Source organism: Prorops nasuta, unplaced genomic scaffold (assembly GCF_024137725.1).
Source record: "Prorops nasuta isolate Cenicafe-Biocafe unplaced genomic scaffold, Cenicafe_Pnas_1.2 PNAS00004, whole genome shotgun sequence".
Taxonomy (NCBI): Eukaryota; Metazoa; Arthropoda; class Insecta; order Hymenoptera; family Bethylidae; genus Prorops; species Prorops nasuta.
Genome location: NW_027116801.1, coordinates 9,205,814 through 9,223,327, shown reverse-complemented (window position 1 = coordinate 9,223,327; position 17,514 = coordinate 9,205,814). Strand labels below are relative to the sequence as shown.

Sequence of the window (17,514 nt, the reverse complement as noted above, 5' to 3'; positions counted from 1 at the left end):
TCCATAAGCCTCGTGACGCACCGCTTCGGCCAAAAAAAGTTAATAACTATTCAATGCTTTTGTTCTACTAATAATAATAACAACAAATTAATAGGATAATATTTATATTTGGGTTTTTGGTGTGAGCTTCTCGAGTGGTTTTAATTAAATATTTGATTTAACATTAATTGGATTTATAGCGTTACGCTATTTATGGATGGTTTCATGGCTTAACAATTTTCTAGTACTACTATGAACCATCACGATTTATCTGTACACCCGTTTAATCCATCTCAAGCTGAATCACTCACAATTAGCGTCGAGATGTTTCCTTCAATCTCCACTTTGATCCATCCCGTCCCATCCCACTCCAATTCAATCCAAGCCTTTCCATCCTGTCCTTTACGCAAATTATCCGTATTTCTCTGTTTCTCTCGTTTTTCTCCGTCAGACTGCATTCGTCGCAGTTCATCGTTAAGCAACTTATGCGCATCCATATGCATAGAGATGAGAGAAACCGAAAGAGAGAGAAAGAGAGAGAGAGAGAGAGGGGAGGGAGAAGAGAGCAGCTTTGCTAATTGCTGGTTGTGGAACGAAGTCCATTAAGAGAGGCGATAACGTACAAATTGCATAGATAACGCTGGAGTAGAAAAAGGGAGAAAAAAGACAGAAACAGAGAAGCATCTCATAGTTCCTGATTTTCACTAATTATTTATCTCACTAATAACCACACTGTAGATACAGAAAAGCATGAGTAATTGAAGCAAGTTGTTTTTTTGTGTACCTTTTTATCCGTTCATCACAGGTGTTTTTCTGTGTTTTCATTCTCTTACGATTCTGCAAAATTTTGGCTGTTTGAAACTCGTTATAGAAACACGAGAGAGAATATTATATTTTTGATAATACAACAAGTTTTTAAAATTAATGCTATTATTAGAGCCGAGATGATCCGTCTTTTTTCGTTCATATCTTTTTTTAATTAAAACGGAATTTACTGCTAATTCGAAGCTTTTGTTGATTTGATTTTCTATTAGACCTCCGTAAGCCCTTCTCTACGGGCTGATAATGGAGATAAAAGAAAATTAGTTTTGTCCAAATTTGAAAAGTATACACACGTACAATGTTGCATGCAAAAGTCATTTATGCCAAAATTTGAGATGTTCTTTAAATGGAAATAAGTAGTTTTGTTGGTGAAAGCATATTTAGCTGGAAATATATACCTTGTCCTTTATATCCATCCCGCCCTCTCTGGAGACGGTTTTGAGATCGTCGAAGAGGATACAAGATAAGAGAAATGGGAGAAATGAAACGAGAGAGAAGGAGAAGATGGAGGACCTGGTTGGATTTGACCTTGCAGTGTCATTGTAGGGTTTCAAGGGTGAAAGCGGTTATGCCGTGGCGAGGGGTGCACCAGGTCCGCAAGGTGGACCCGGAGAACGGGGTTTCCCAGGCGAGAAGGGCGTCAAGGGAGATATAGGCCCATCAGGTAGATTACTACGAGACATTTCTACCACTAAGTTGGGCAACTGGAAACTCTCGACGCAATCGCGTCTCCCTACTCACCCTGGTGGCAACCATTCCGTCGTCTATACGCACTACTACTTATTCTAACCTCAATGCTTCATCTAAAATAATAACTATTATATCTTAACAAAATTACCCCCTATTTTTCTATACGTAATATTTAATCGAATCTCGTTATAAGATAATTCTAACGTAATATATTTATCCTTCGTTGAAATAATTATTACAATTTGAAGCCTAAAATTACTGCAATGGTATTTACACGCTTGATGAAAATTAATAATTATCTTATAACTATTAACATACTTTTTGTAGTATTAATCAACTTTGGAATCTAATTATTATTTTTATATTTTCATTTGTATAGGAATTTTTAAACATATCTACGGTATTATTAATATTATTTGAGCTTTAAGCTTTCAGAAATGGCCGCAATGACGATAACGTTATGCACTAATTTTTCTGTTTTTCTTAATTAGTAAGTAACCATGACTAACCAGACAGTAATTAAGGTATTTCATGGGAAAGGCTGTAGCTGACGGAAATTTTCGAACATTTTGTAGATGGGCGTTATGAATTTATTTGATTTTTGATTCATCGTTCCCATTCCACGTGTAATGAGTAAAGTTTAAATCCATTTTCAGGACCTAAAGGAGATCCTGGTCTACAAGGTTCAGCCGGACATAACGGAACAGATGGCGAGCCAGGCATCCAGGGTCCACCGGGGTTACCGGTGAGTTCGGCTAACGAAAGCCCTTAATTCCTAAATCGATAAATTATCACCATGCAAATATCGTTCAAAGTAAAGATGGAAATCTGCGCCGAAAAAGTCTATAAATTCCTATTCATATTCCACTAATTTGATTTTAAAGTTGCACGAAGCAATTTCGTTTAAATTGAATCAATTTTCAGTACTCTGCTACACAAATTACTTGACTGGGGAATTCTCCAATGACTAGACTGTACTTGCACCGAGGTTATAGCGTGACGTAGGCTATAAAATCAAAATATTTGAAAACGAATCATTAATCACGCTTAGACAGTTTGCCTATAGTACTATTAGTTGACCGGGGTACAAGTTTCGATATCGACTTCAGCCCTCAAACCAAACAAGCTTTATCTCATCGAAAACTGCATAAATCAACTTGCATAAAAGTATTTAGCAAAGAGGGTATGGTGCGGGGCTGAATTAGAGACAACTTAATTAAAAAGTAAAGCCTTGAAAGTGTCGTCGGTGACAAAACTAAATGTCCAGTGGGATGGAGAGGAGGGGGAGTGGGGGGCTTTGAAAAGTGGACAAAGGAACTTTGGGAAAGGTGACAATAAGCCAAATGGACAGCTTTTAAAAGTGTTTGCATCTTTTAGTACGTAGAGTTGACGCAACAATGTATTTCAGAGTGAAATGTGGTTGATTTTCAGGGTCTCTCCGGACCCAAAGGCGAGAAGGGAGACTATGGTGACATTGGACCACCGGGACTCATGGGACCTCCAGGTTTACCTGGTCCACCGGTACGTATAGCACTTCACTGGGCGACGGTCGAAACTGCAATCGATCCTAAAACTTGGCAGGAACTTTTAATCTTATCTTTTTTCCTCGCGCCAACAGGGTTATCCTGGCCAGAAGGGTGAGAAAGGAGAAAAGGGTGAATCGGTGAGTTAAACTTTCGACAAGCGTATCTATCGACTGTCGTCGGTGGCTCTTCGCGGTCAAAGCCCAAGAAAAATAGCTGAAGGATCACCCACTCGTTATAAACCGTAAAACTTTTCTCATTACTCTACTGATTGGCCTCTTCCAAGTCTTATAGAAAAGAGACCGTAGAATTCGCCAAAGTGTTTCATCGCCAATATTTCATTAAAATCGTCCGGAACTCCTCGCGATATTGTATAAGTGATTGGATTAACCGTGCAAACTAAAATTAATTAATTGCATGGAGAAAAAAATGAGGCTCGAAAATTTCGTGAGCATAGACCCAAGTATACTATATAGGATAGAATTTACATGATTGACGAATGTATAAGGTTGTGAAAATTGGGGTTGGTGGCACAGCTATTCTTCTCACGGCTTGCATTGCACCGGTAGTGTATAGATTTCAAGCGCAACGACCCACTTGATCACGTGTGTTGTTGCTCGTGAAACCTAATGCTACGAGGCGTCCGCAGCACCGATCGACGACGGGAGGAATGCGAATACCTGACGATAAAATCAATTTCTTTTCATGGCGGTGCATCGGCGTTCCATCGGCAGAAGTACAAAAAGCTGAGACGAAGGCAGGTACGTAGACTGCATAAGAAACGTCCAACGCTTCCCCGATCGCGAGCAAGCTTCCTCTCCTCGAATTTCCGCCCAAAAATTCAAACGGAAGCACGTGGGGAAAACCGACTGATTGCGAATCATTGTAAAACATTGAGTACCTCTACCCTAGATCCTCCATCCATTTTTCACGTACATGCCAAAAATCCAACGCTAGCACCCGGGGACACGTGGACGTTATCGCTTTCACTCCGTTTGCTCAACGATTCGTGCAAATTTCCACACTCACACCAATGTCTTTTCTTCCAGGGAGACGGTACCTTTGAAGTCAATGCCGGAGAAGTGGTAAGTAGCGATTTTTACCGCCTCAAAGCCATCATAAATATTCCTCCCCGACCACGAAGGCAGATGTCGTGCCTCGGTCAGAGAGCCAAGTCTTGAGCGGTCCAATGTTTTATTGCAGATTATGGGACCCCCTGGACCTCCGGGAGCCCCTGGCATACCCGGACTGCAGGGACCACCTGGAATCAAAGGCGACAGAGGACACGATGGCGCCAAGGGAGATCCTGTCAGTAATGATTCTCTATCGAATTAGCAAATAATTCTCATTTGTACCGATGATAAATTCCCAGTGAGAAAACTCTTTCCGATATTCACGCGCTTCCTTCTGCTTTCGTTACAGGGAGAGAAAGGTTCCAAAGGAGATCCTGGTCCGATGGGATTACCCGTACGTATATTACACAATACAATTCGTATCTTATAATAGACTAACAAACTGCCAGTCGGGCGATGAAAATTCAACTTTTTATTAGGAATAAAGTTAAGTATACAAGCTTACAGAACGTACAATAAAGAGCATTATCGAATATCATGATAGAATTTTCTACGCGCTTGCCACTCATTGTCGTGTGTAGAGTCAGCGTGTGTGTGAGAGTGAAAGAGAGAGAGAGAGAGAGAGAGAGGGAGAGTTTTCATCAGACGTCAATCATATGCATATTTCATGAATAAAGATGTTCTATATAGAGTAGCTAAAATGGATGATGGGCTGGATCATCACTAACGAAGAGCATTGTTTACTTGCAGGGCCCCATGGGACTGAGAGGAGAATCCGGCAAGCCCGGGGATTCCGGGAAACCAGGCCCGATGGTAAGATCGCGGACCTCTCGCTCCTAACGCTATCGTTAATCGGGCCGCTGGTGATTCCCCGATAGCCCCGTTTTGCTAACTACGATCACAGAGAGATCAGACCAGCCAGGCTCAAACGAAAATAATGCGTTAAACAAATTCGTTCCGTTGCGGTCTCGATCGTCCCGTTTCGCGTTCGCCTCCCCTCTCCCCCATTCCAAAACGTTCTTCTCCCTCTTTCCCATCAAATTCCTCATCGTCCGATCATTCGCCACTTCCCAATTTATCCTGCACGGTCAGCCTCTTAGTGTATATAAAATCTGTGTATACGATCGAACCGATGACCGCCCGGAATTCTCCATCTGGCCAACACGCGATCAAGCGTGTACACGGAAGGAACCCTGCAGAAAGGAACTTCTCTGCTATATCTTTTCCTCGCAAGCGTCGCTCGATGAAACGAGGTTATATCGATAATTCCCGAGCCAATCGCGTTCCGCTGCGCCATCTGTCGTGACGGCGAAACAAACTCTAACCAATCGAGCGGGAAATCCTCTCGTGAGACAAAAAAAAATGGGAAACCGGAAGCGATCGTAGGTTGGATAGATTTTTCTTCGCTCGATCGAATTCGACTGCAGCAGCGTTTGAATATATATTTTTCTAAGCGCACAACAGCTGTTTCCGACGAGCTTTCTGCATTTCGTGGCGCGTACGGTAGAGCCATCTTCCTTCCGTGTACCGAAAGTCGAGAGCCTCCGGAAGCCGAAGGTACACGCTCCAGCGTTGCGCTCGTTTACCTTCGGCGTTTCACCGATCTCCTTCGGGTTTTCCCCGATCGAGCGTTGCAATTTTGAAGAATCTGCGTAACCCCGAAAAAAAAGCGCAATCTCAGTCGTTCGAAATGAGACGGGCTTTCCTTTAATTAACGCCGTTCAACGCGTCAGATTAAAGGTTTTTTTTGCTGATAAATAGCGTTATCACTGCAAATCGACGGGTTTCACCCAACGACGTAGTTAAGACGTTACCGACTGAGACACTCGTGATAATTTACTCCGAAAAGTTTAACAGCCTTTTGTTTCCTTTGGAGTATATGCTTACATCCAATCCGATATTTTTACGGTAATCTATAATTGCTTTTGTATATTAATTGTTTCCTTCTAGAATTTGTTTTCGCATTGTGCTCCCCGGCACGAGACTTCCCGATTTAAATGGAATGCTATCCTCAGAGTGATACAATAATACTTTTCGGAGAATGAAATTGTTTACGAGTTCTCGTGCTGGGCTAAAGTATAAACATTGGTTCTCAGGCCTAAAGTGAGAGGGAAAGATAGATATGTGTGTTCGCCTCGCATAGCGGATTATCCGTGAGATAAAAATGCAGATAAATTTTATTCAGTGTACTCGCTGAGGCAAACGAAGAGTATTGAATACAAAAAAGGAATTATTGTCTAAAGAGCGTATCGCGATACAAGCTGTCAGGGCTTTCCGCTCGAATTTCATTGGCGCGCGAGGAATCATGTCTGGATTACTGTTGCTACGACCATGTATCAACAAAGTATATATAAACAACAACCACCAAAAGATACTATTCATCCGTCCTGTTACCATGTCTCGTCTTTATTATACTATACTTAATCCCAAAATATTCGTCTCGCTTTCGCAATAATGTACTTAAACGCCATCTAAATACTATTATTTTTTCTACTCCACCTCTGTTAACGTTTATTCTAACATTAAAATTTGCTAAACGAGAATAACAAATTTTTCTTACAGACCTAAATCTTATTTGGTTTGTACTTAACAGTAATTAACATTCTAACTCTTAAGTAGATGAAAATTCAGTAATCCTGCCATTATTAATTAGCTTCTCTCAAACCCATTGAATTTCCTCGACCTGTGTCTCCGGCCGATGAAAAATACCGCGCTTGCTCAACTTCTATGAATTTTCCATTTTCCCTGGCAGCTTCTCGCCAGCCAGGAGTAAAATATACAAGAAATCTAACTGGTCGGCGAACCATGAAAGACGCTTTCGTCCAGATTCTTCGGATGAGTGAATTTGAAAATTTCGAATGTGGAAATTGAGCGATCGGAAGCTACTACGCTTTTCTCGAGTGGCAAATTTCTCGCGGGTGTACAGTGTAGAATACCGCAGTCGTCTTTGACTTTTGAAAGTGGAGGACAAAAAGAGTTATCTAACTAAAAATAGACCCAAGTGTGACGCGGTTGCTCTTACGAGCGAGAGACGGATTGACAAAGAAGAGAATAATAATAACAATAACAATAATATTATAAAACGGAGAGGAAGAATTGTATTTTCTCAGGTGAAAAAGTGGACAGATCCGTTTTCCCTGTGTACGTCGATTAAACGTAGTTTAAAATGCTGCTAGTTTTTAAGATTTAAGGAGATCGTGAGGCGGCTTTGACAGTTTCGTACTGTCGCTAGCTATACTGCGTGTAAACGTATCCGTATACGTATGCATATACACACATACACACACGCTCGCCTCGCGCGATCGTGCATTATTATTATAATTATATGTATATATATACATTGGTATGTGTATGTCTGTGTAAATGTAAAAACACATAATTGACGCGCGCGCGTTATTTCTCGCACTTCTCGTTAATGGAGACTTGCGATTGGTGGAAAACTTGCAAGTCGCACCATTTACACTTTTCAGAGGGATTCAAAGTTTTCTCTTTCTTATCTCTCTCCCATGTATTCTGGCATTTCCGTCGTTTCTCCGATTATCGACGACTTTTAACGGGCCGGCGAGACGCGCGCGCGTATGTGTGTGTTTGTGTGCGTGTGTGTGCGTGTATGTGTGTGTGTGTACTAATCGTTAAGGCGAATAAACGTCCCGTAAACACGGAGACGGATAATGCGTATGTGAATACCGAATCTAACAATTTTGTTTTACAATGTCCCGATTAATAAACAGAATGTGCATGTGCCTGTTGTCCTTTGCTTCAACGAAAACACCAACAACAACGATTACCCCCCTAGGCTTAATTCTTCCCGTAGTTTGTTCATTTATACTTTTTTTGCTTTGCATTTTGATGCGAGAAAGTTTTCACTACCGATGCTATGGTCCTTTTCTCTTCTTCTTTTGTTTCTTCATCTTCTCTCTTCTTCTCTCCCTCTCTCTCTCCCTCTCTCTCTCTCTCTCTCTCTCTCTCTCTATATATATATATATAAGGAAACTTTCTCGTTTTCTATTATCTTCCTCTGTTCTTCGAACCTGTCCATTCTCTTCTCTATTTTTTATTATTGCATTTGCATCTGCAAGATGAATAAAAATTAACACGTGTTAATTTGCTGCGACCACGAAATTGGCGCGATCAGATCAGTCGCGTTGAACAAGTAAACAGTAGAATTGCTATATTAAGAGCAATATAGCAGCTTTGAAATGTTTATCGTTGGCGATAGATCGAGTATGTAAAAATCAGAAGGAAAAAATTTGCTGATATGCCGAAAGTATCTATTGTTTTCCTTTATTTAGTTGTCTTTTGTTGGTCAACGGTAAGATTTTTTTGTTTTTCTCTCATTTTCCTTAGCAAGTATTATTCAGCCAAACGTTCATAAGATACTGGGGAGGAATATTAATCTTGATTGATTGAAAATGTTTTATTCGTTATTTAAAACGCTGATCGAAGGACTTGGTATTTTATGGACGGTTTTTAAGAGCTGTTTTGTTCGAAGAAGCTTTTTCTTCTGGCAAGAGCCGTTTCATCGCCGAGAATTCGCATTTCGTGATGAGTTGCTCTTGGCTAAATCAACGGGCAATTTCAGCGAATCTCACAAGGTTTCCTCTACCTTTCAGGGACCTCCAGGATTAGACGGCATGAAGGTGAGCGACTCTCGGGGTGACCCGTTTTTACGTATACATTAATATAGAAAGCCTCGCTCGGATACGTTCTGCTCATGTCCCAGCGTTACTTTAGAACAAAAAGCAAAAAAACAAAAAGAAAATAGTAGAGCCCAACCCAACCATCATTCTTAAGAGCGTTTGCTGCGCGAGAATTTCAAACGTCGATCGTCCGAGCGAATCGTTACGTTTCTTTGTACTTACAGGGCGCGCCGGGTGAGCCTGGAACAAAGGGCGAAAGGGGGGACACAGGACTGCCCGTAAGTGTCCAATCATTCGTGCCTAAAGCTTCTGAATATTTCAATCTGAATCTCAGCGACCAAAGCTCGCAATTTCCAAATTACAATGTACGATAATAATATAATTGTAATGAAACAACGAGAATCATTGAAAATTTGCATATACCATGAGTTCTCGAGTGATGTAATAGAAGCTTGCTCTCCGCATAGTTTATTTATTAGGCTTGAGTCGATGCACAAAGAGATGGAGGGCTAATGCTGCAATTTATTTGCTCATAGGGTACCGATGGGATTCCTGGTAAAGAGGTACGCTGGTTTTCGATTATCGTTCGTACTTGGCGTGTCTGCTCTGCAATAATTCTGACCAGGATGACCAGACTATACAAAGCCCATCTCTTGGAACGACCACCCGTTTCATTCTACACGATACACGATAATAACCATTTTATCCTAATCCAACGATTTTCTCAAAAAATGCTTCTCAAAATCTATTCCTCGATTCCTCACTCTCTTCTCTTTACATTCAACGAACAGTTAACGAAAAATCCAAAATTTGTATATAAGGGAGAAGAGAAAAGAAATGATTGTTATTTGCTTTACGATAACGCGATATACGATTACTAATTATTACTAACTTTTTAACGAAGAAGGAGGAGAGGGATTGGACGAAAGTAAATGTTGCATTTACCTTCTCTCTCTATACACTTCTCCCTTTGCTCTGTGGTTGAAGATAGATTTTTCTTTTCGGTGAAACGCTCCCCTTTTATTACACACTTTCCACCGTCTGAGTCAATCTTTTCAATGTGTCAATTACAGGGACCCAAAGGAGATAAAGGTGATAACGGTGTACCTGTAAGTACTAACAATCACAGTATTCCTTCTAACAGCTAATCGATATTTCCCCCTCCTCGTGTCTCAATAGGTCACTGAGGCATTTTAGGAAAAACCCTCGAACGTTCTCTTGTCGATTCCCTCCGCAACGCGCCAAATGAAATTCCTCTCATCCCATGTGAAAAAAAGGGGGAAAAAAAATTGAAAAGCGATCGAAGCTTGCTCCCCACTCGGTCGTCAGTCTCTATTGATAAACCCGATTACCGACAGAGTCCAGTCTTTCTTTTTACGATCGGTGACCGATAGTTCCGTTTGCGATAAAAAGACACCCTTGCAAATGCGCTGCCACCATCGTTTCTCGGATACACGCGTCCCGTAGAGCACAAAAACTGTATAAGTGAAACCGCGTGCGAGCCACGTTTCTTCAATGATCAGCGTGAGATGCTCGGTGAAAGAAAAAATCGAGCAACGAAGGACGAAAGGATTATTCGTAATCCATGTAAAGAAATTTGCCGATAATATATTTATATTGCAATTAGCTTTTGAAAGCTTAAAAATTATTATTCAGAAGGATAGAGATTCAAGCTAGATCTCTCGAGCATTTTTCTTTCGTTTTTCGCGCTGGCTACAAGACCTTTGTGCACAATTGATTATAATGCATATAGTTTTTTAATGCTTGGCCTTCTTGCACGAAGCGACAGTAGAAGTGAGAGAAGGATGGCGTCGGGTATAACGAGACGTGGCGTCTTTGCACACAGGGACCGGAAGGCAAACGTGGTAGGAAAGGGGACAGAGGTGACAAGGGAGACCAAGGAGTTCCTGGATTGGATGCGCCGTGTCCTCTGGGACCCGACGGACTTCCTCTAGCTGGATGCGGCTGGAGAGCACCACAGGTACACAGCACATTCGCTCGCTCTTATAAAACAACTCGGAGAATTATTGAACTATATACATTCGTTTGTTCATAAATTTGTTTCCACCAAATTTCGGCACAACTCTTCCTATTTTTTAAAAATTCTTAATCCGCATGTCATCTGGTATATATACGTAGATAGGAACTAACTAAAATTATCATTCGACGAGTCAATTAACTCTTTCGTCGAGTATCTGCACATGTACATTAATACCGTGGAGGAATTAAAAAAAAAAAAATAACTTGAGAATCAACGAATCATCCACTTTGGGATGTTTGAAGTTAGATTCGGTAGGGTGTTTTTGTTGGGGTATTTGCAAAGTGTGCTGGGATTGTCGATGTGTGGTTAGCAGGACGTAACGAGCACCTTGAGATCGGCAATAGACATACCGGAACCGGCGGAAACGGACTATGAAGGCCCGGAAGAGCAGGTGGAGGACTACGAGGATTATTCCGACCAGAATGGAAATTTAGCCGAGCAATAATACGCTCCGCTCTTCGATAATCATCATCACAGCAACAACTTCATCAACACCCTCATCACTCGACAAATCCTGCTCTCCCAAACTAATGTGGTCCTGGTAATTGCGAATCCTGTAGTTAAGACTAACGACCTTTAGAGGAACAATGTTAAACGCTTTCGTATACATATCTTCCTATTAATATATATATGAACGAGCCCTAATCATGTTTGCTTTTCTAACAAGAAAAACCCTCCCTCGCACCCCCTCTCCCGAAAGCTTCAAAATTCAATTAGCCGATGCTATTTGTTTCATCGACCTGTACCGCAGGACAGGTCTGAAAGTACGCCTGCACTATGAAGCGAATGGGTGTTTGAAAATGACTGGAATGCAAAATTCGTGAAGTGACTTTGTAAATATTTGGAGAAAATAAATGCATGTTTTGGCGTGCGAGTAGGAGAAAGGGGGAGAAACGGAGTGTTTATTAAGGAGAGGTGTGAACTGTGATAGTCACGCGTAAAGATCGTTAAAGTCTTACTTGCCAATCACGTAGCGCCACAGGCGAGACTGAAATGTCTCGTCTCTCACGTGTTTTGCTTTTCATTTCAGCCGCGAAACGACATCCTACGCGAGTGGCTGGAGGAGGAAGGGCACTGACAAGGACAATTCACCATGCTGTTTCTCTCGCTAAATACATCCTGGGAGCAGAAACTTCCAAAATTTACGCGCTTACAGCCAATCCTCCTCTTGAACATGCAACCGGAAACGAAGGTCTTGCCATCGAGTGTTGTAAATAAGTGTACTTACAGTGTCTGGCGTCCGAAGAGTGTGTGTACATAAAATTATTTAGATACCAGCCGCCACGAACATCGACTGGTGGTACGACCGATAATGAACAATTCTCGACGGAATTTACAATAATTAACAATACGCTAGAGCTTAGGAATAAGGGGAAAATATATCTCATTAATATTAGTCTCCTTCTCGCGATGTTGCGCGGTTGCAGTTAAAAATAAGCTACCAATTGGCTGAACGAATAATTAATTATATTCCTCATCGGACCTTTATATTTTCGCTTGAAAAACGTTCATCCTGTACTCGTTATATGCTATTTCTTATTTAAGCTATTTAGCAATAATTTTTATAACTTCCATCTAAAATTATTTCTTCTCCTCTTTTTCTTTTAAATATTATGTAAAATTCAGTACAATTTATTTAATTTATTATTAATGGCTATTGAACAATCATTGATACATATAAAAATATATAACGTATAAAAATGTTAGTAGAAAGGGATGCTTCTTCGATTTTCTAGTACAGCAATCGGATTAGACATTTTCGTATGGTTAACTTTTGAAGTACGTAAACGTAAATTTTTTACATTCGTATAAAATAGGTATAACATTAGTTTAACATTATTAATTAAAGTGTACACATTGTTAATACTATCAGGTATTTAATATAAATTGTACGTATATTAAAGATATATATTATATTATGTATATGGGCGTTATATTGTAAGAATTTATAAATCTTTATATTGTAATAAAAAGCCTTTGACTTTTTCCTTTAAAGATAATGTATACCAAGTATTTACTACTCTTAGACAGTGTAATCAAATATCATATATGAAAAAAAGAACCTTATGATCATTTTTTAAATAAAGTTTTTATTAATTTTATTGTACATATAACGATTTATTTTAACAATTTATATTTCTTGAAGAACGATTGAATATCCTCTTTTGGATAAGGTTTTACGACTAAACAAGTTGGAATGTCTTCAGGCTTTTCAATCCACATTTTGTGCTGGATACCATTTTCTGTAAGATTCACATCCAAGGCTTTCATGCTTTCCTCGTCAGGAATCTGGAAATTATAAATGGAATACATAATTCAAGAGACTTTAATTAAGCTTATCATATCTGATTAATTTACCATTTACCTCTAAAACCACTTTATGCATATTATCTAAATCAGCGAGATAAGCCTGAGTATCATCATCGTTGTAATATAAATAAGTAACTGCTGTGCAAGCATGACAAGCTTGTGCTATTACTGCACCAAGTGGCCAACCAAGCTTTTTAGAAAGATCTCCACGAACTAATACGTACTGTATAATGGTTGACATTTTTATAAAGTACCGTCAATGCTATATCGCAAATAAAAAAGATTCAAATAATTTGTACTTGGGAAAACGAACAAAATAATTTAAATTAACCGCTAATATACTTCTTTATCGACTTGATCAAATAGCCGATACTATACGATGGTAAAGTAGGTTTTTATCCCAAAAACTTCAACTCTACAGTAGTTAAATCAAATCGACATTATCTGTTCGCTAAATTAATGCGAATGTTGATTATAAATAATAAATTCTTCTCATATTTAAATGACTCTTCGTGAAGATCAAGGCAAGATTAATTCGGAATGTTTAAAAATAAACAATAAAATGACTTAACCTGCAAAACAACCTCTAATTTCTTTTGTAAGTTCCGATAAAAAACCCTTGTTCTTTCGTTTTTCCAACTAATTTGACACCAACTACAATAAATATCGTACACATTGCATAAATATTTACAATATTTTTTACATAAAAATGACTTACTATTCAGATTAATACAATTGCTTGAGAATTTATCACATGTGCGAATCAGACGTCAAAAGTAAAAACCTTTAAATGTCGCTATAAATTAGAAATTACTTGCAGTTATCTCATACTAATATAACCAATATTAAATTGATACTTTTAACGAAATAATTATTAATGATTTTGCCGATTTACAGGTTAAGTTGGAGACACACAAATCTAGAGAATTTCGTAGTCTGTGGTGGCGCTTCAGGGCAAATTGAAATCTCTCACGAATCCGTGATGACGAAACTGTATAGAACAGGCGCACGACAGCACGACCTTCTAGCAAATTCTATTTCTTTGCTATTGGTTGCGTCAAGTCAGGCTACGTTCACGTCGTCGTCTTTGATGTTCTAAAGCCGGCCGTGTGTCTGTCTGCCTGCCGGTTATTTCGCATTCTTATTCAACACTTTGGCATAGTCAGTGATTGCTCTTCAGCATATCTCAATTTACCAAAACTCTACTCAATTTTCAACCTTTCTCAATCAAGGTACGTTGATAAATTTTTCTAAGCACTTGAGGTTAATGAAACAATTTGCTGTATAATTATTGTACATTAGTTTTCATTATTCCTTGATAAAACTATATCTTTCTAATGGCAAGTTAGAAAACAGGTTAAATCTGAGAGCATCCTAACGGTTTTTCGCACAAAGGATCTTGACAAAACTGAATTTATCTTCTAAATATTAATATTACATTCATTTAATTTTTTTTTATAATACAATAATATTAACCGTATGGCCGACTTTAATATTATCCCAGTACTAATTATATATTTGGTGTATTCTATATTAAATCTGATTTCGCATTATTCATGTTCGCCATGATGTTACATTTCACAATTGGTCGTAACTCAGAAATGAAAGGCATAATTCGATGAATTATTAATCACAGCTACAGTAATTACTGACTCTAATTTGCAACGTTAATATTCATTGACGGAAAACAGATGCACTCTAATGACGAATTTGTTAAGTGCTGTTTCCTACTTGTTATATAAATTATAAATAATAAGAATTAGTGAATATTATTCACATAGTATTTGTTAAAGACATCATTTAACAAATATTTTATTTCAAAAATAATTATTTATCCAGATCGCGCGCGCGTTCTATCCATTTATATTTAATATATTTATATAATTATATATAATAAAGCAAGGCTTAATTTAATTTACAGTTAGAAAGCAGATATGCCTGTCCCAGCTATCCAGAAACCAGCGCCCGCTTTTCGCGGAACAGCCGTAGTTAACGGCGAATTCAAAGATATTTCCCTTTCCGATTACAAAGGAAAATACGTTGTACTCTTCTTTTACCCGCTTGACTTGTAAGTATAGATAAGCATGAATTTTAAATGAACACTTTAAACAGAGATGTTAAATAAAATTGTTTTTGCAGTACTTTTGTCTGTCCAACCGAAATTATCGCATTTTCCGATCGAGCTGCCGAATTCCACAATATCGGCTGTCATGTTATTGCAGCATCTACTGATTCCCACTTCAGTCACCTTGCGTGGGTAAATACTCCACGTAAACAAGGGGGTCTTGGCGAAATGAACATCCCGCTTCTTGCCGATAAAAGTTCCAAAATCGCACGGGACTACGGTGTATTGGACGAAGATTCAGGCGTTCCTTTCCGCGGTCTTTTTATCATTGACGATAAGCAAAATTTGCGCCAGGTCACCATTAACGACCTTCCGGTTGGCAGGTAGTTATAAGTTTCCTATCATTTGCCATCTTAATCAAATGTTGGAGATAAGTTTAAGATTATAATCCGACATTTTTTTTAGATCTGTCGATGAGACCCTGCGTTTGGTTCAAGCATTCCAATACACTGACAAACATGGTGAAGTATGTCCAGCTGGCTGGAAACCAGGAAAGAAAACCATGAAGCCGGACGTTGTTGGCTCAAAAGAATATTTCAAAGACCAGTAAAATATACAAATTTTATTTACCGGCAAGTTTTACTAATGCATGTCCTGTGATTGGGCTAGAAGTCCAATGGAATCTACATAATCAATGTAGATATCGCCGCGTTCGTAACTATGATTCACTGTATTCACGACAATATCGTCTTTTAGTTTCCTTCTAATAAATCATTTATTTTGTATGGAGCTTTTGTCATCATTTCCCGTAATCCTCATTAACAGCTTCAATTACAGGTTTATCGGACAAATTTATTGGTTGATAACTAGAGATTATTCTATCATCAGACTAATCTAGCAACGAGCACTGATTAATTCACAACATTTTCTGAAGGCGGTAAAGAGATTTAGGAATCTCCCCTTATACGTGACCCTGAAAATTTGTTTATATCTATATCACTACGAATATTATTAAATTGAATTTAAAAACAGTTTAATCTTGACTTCTACGGAATATCTTTAAAAATTAAAATATATCAATAATCATAATTATTAATTTATATTTGATAATGGTAAATGAGATGCACATTATCAAGGCTGTTATTCTAAAAGTAAAAATACCATTTTGTACCTGTGTGAATTTCATTAAATAGAAAATTAAAGTTGAATTACAAAACTGACCATTGATTTTGTGATAACCATATTTAGTAATAAAAGAAAAGGAGGGATAAGTTCTATAGCCACTTAATTGCGGTGCAAGGTCATTCGCATTAACTGAATATGGCGCAGGTTTTATCAACCGCAAAATACATTATGATAATGCCAAATGAAGTGGTTTTTACGTACAATTTGCACGTTCAAGATTCTTCGATATTAATTCTTCCGATCTAAAAAAGTACAATAAAACCATGTGCATTTAATTTTTAGATATTTAAAAGTGATTAATTAATCGATTGCTCTTCGCAAATAGGTCAGAAACTCTGTAATTATTAAAAACTTCCTTCATCATTCTAATTACTATTACGCTTTCGGTGAATTTTAATCAATGTTAATTTAATTCAATGTTAATAATTGAATTCTCGAAGACGAAATGTAAGGAAAATAATTCCATTTTCCTTATTTCGAATATTACGCGATTTTAGCAATTATTGCGACTATGACTATTAAGGCACTTTTATATCCTATAATTGTGCAATTATACAAGAATGAAGTAATTGGTTTTCGATTTAACAGCCAGAAGATTAAAAAAATAGGCACGATTCGCTATTTCTCTATATAGTATAGGTACGTCTATATCGAATCATCCTTGAGCTGTTCGCACTTTCTACTCCGTTCTTCGATAATACTTTTCAACTTAAACAAAACAATCAAACGAACAAGTTTTTCATTAATTTATCAACCAACTTTATGCAGCTGTTTGCTAAATAAAATTTACTTCAGTAGATTCCTTTTCTTTCAATGAATGTGATATAAAGTTTACCATCAGAAAAAAAAAGTAGATTCCTACTGATACAAACTGATTTATTATTTACCGACGGCTGGTAAAACAGTTCGATAATAAAACGCAAAAATTAAAACCATTTAAAAATTTGTGGAGCGCGTTTATTGATAAAAGAAGGAATGATTATTAAGGGATGTTAATGACAAATCTTTAAAAGGGTCGAGAAGCGAGGGAAGTAGAAATGATAAAAATACGCGAGGGCGCAAAAAGGGCTGGTCGACGCGGTTCTATTTTGGCCAGGAGGAAGAAGGGCGTACAGGACGCATGCCCGCGCAGGTTCGAATTCTCCTCTTCTCTTCTCATCCATCTCATCTCTCGCACCGCTTTCGG

General features: G+C 38.4%; 3 protein-coding genes across 10 annotated transcripts in view; 2 read left to right on the top strand and 1 right to left on the bottom strand.

Moving 5' to 3' along the window:
- Window positions 1–12,734, top strand: part of LOC136772379 (collagen alpha chain CG42342) — a 138,891-nt gene extending 126,157 nt beyond the window's left edge. For all 5 annotated transcript variants that reach the window (XM_066725322.1, XM_066725321.1, XM_066725323.1 and 2 more), the window contains 16 exons: window positions 1,348–1,465; window positions 2,148–2,236; window positions 2,923–3,012; window positions 3,110–3,154; window positions 3,749–3,775; window positions 4,064–4,099; window positions 4,218–4,322; window positions 4,437–4,481; window positions 4,838–4,900; window positions 8,701–8,727; window positions 8,952–9,005; window positions 9,264–9,290; window positions 9,801–9,836; window positions 10,574–10,708; window positions 11,079–11,309; window positions 11,799–12,734. In XM_066725322.1, the coding sequence (XP_066581419.1) occupies window positions 1,348–1,465; window positions 2,148–2,236; window positions 2,923–3,012; window positions 3,110–3,154; window positions 3,749–3,775; window positions 4,064–4,099; window positions 4,218–4,322; window positions 4,437–4,481; window positions 4,838–4,900; window positions 8,701–8,727; window positions 8,952–9,005; window positions 9,264–9,290; window positions 9,801–9,836; window positions 10,574–10,708; window positions 11,079–11,213 (1,032 nt within the window). In that variant the 3' untranslated portion in view covers window positions 11,214–11,309; window positions 11,799–12,734. The remainder of the gene's footprint in view (window positions 1–1,347; window positions 1,466–2,147; window positions 2,237–2,922; window positions 3,013–3,109; window positions 3,155–3,748; window positions 3,776–4,063; window positions 4,100–4,217; window positions 4,323–4,436; window positions 4,482–4,837; window positions 4,901–8,700; window positions 8,728–8,951; window positions 9,006–9,263; window positions 9,291–9,800; window positions 9,837–10,573; window positions 10,709–11,078; window positions 11,310–11,798) is intronic.
- A 115-nt stretch (window positions 12,735–12,849) lies between these two features.
- LOC136772399 (putative peptidyl-tRNA hydrolase PTRHD1) lies at window positions 12,850–14,014 on the bottom strand. 4 transcript variants are annotated; one of them, XM_066725352.1, is made up of 4 exons: window positions 13,797–14,014; window positions 13,421–13,732; window positions 13,134–13,340; window positions 12,850–13,057 (listed from the first exon to the last, which is right to left on the bottom strand). In XM_066725352.1, the coding sequence occupies exons 3-4, from the start codon at window positions 13,317–13,319 to the stop codon at window positions 12,887–12,889; spliced, it is 357 nt and encodes a 118-aa protein (XP_066581449.1). In that variant the 5' UTR covers window positions 13,320–13,340; window positions 13,421–13,732; window positions 13,797–14,014; the 3' UTR covers window positions 12,850–12,886. The 4 variants fall into 4 exon arrangements, with proteins under 4 accessions (XP_066581449.1, XP_066581450.1, XP_066581447.1 ...); XM_066725353.1 differs by having other exon boundaries at window positions 13,651–13,732; XM_066725350.1 differs by having other exon boundaries at window positions 13,134–13,732; window positions 13,797–14,013.
- Window positions 14,015–14,159: 145 nt separating this feature from the next.
- Window positions 14,160–15,928, top strand: Prx2 (Peroxiredoxin 2). The gene is made up of 4 exons (XM_066725348.1): window positions 14,160–14,310; window positions 15,000–15,146; window positions 15,218–15,526; window positions 15,609–15,928. Exons 2-4 carry the CDS (start codon window positions 15,013–15,015, stop codon window positions 15,751–15,753), a joined length of 588 nt encoding a protein of 195 aa, XP_066581445.1. The 5' UTR covers window positions 14,160–14,310; window positions 15,000–15,012; the 3' UTR covers window positions 15,754–15,928.
- Window positions 15,929–17,514: the final 1,586 nt, after the last annotated feature.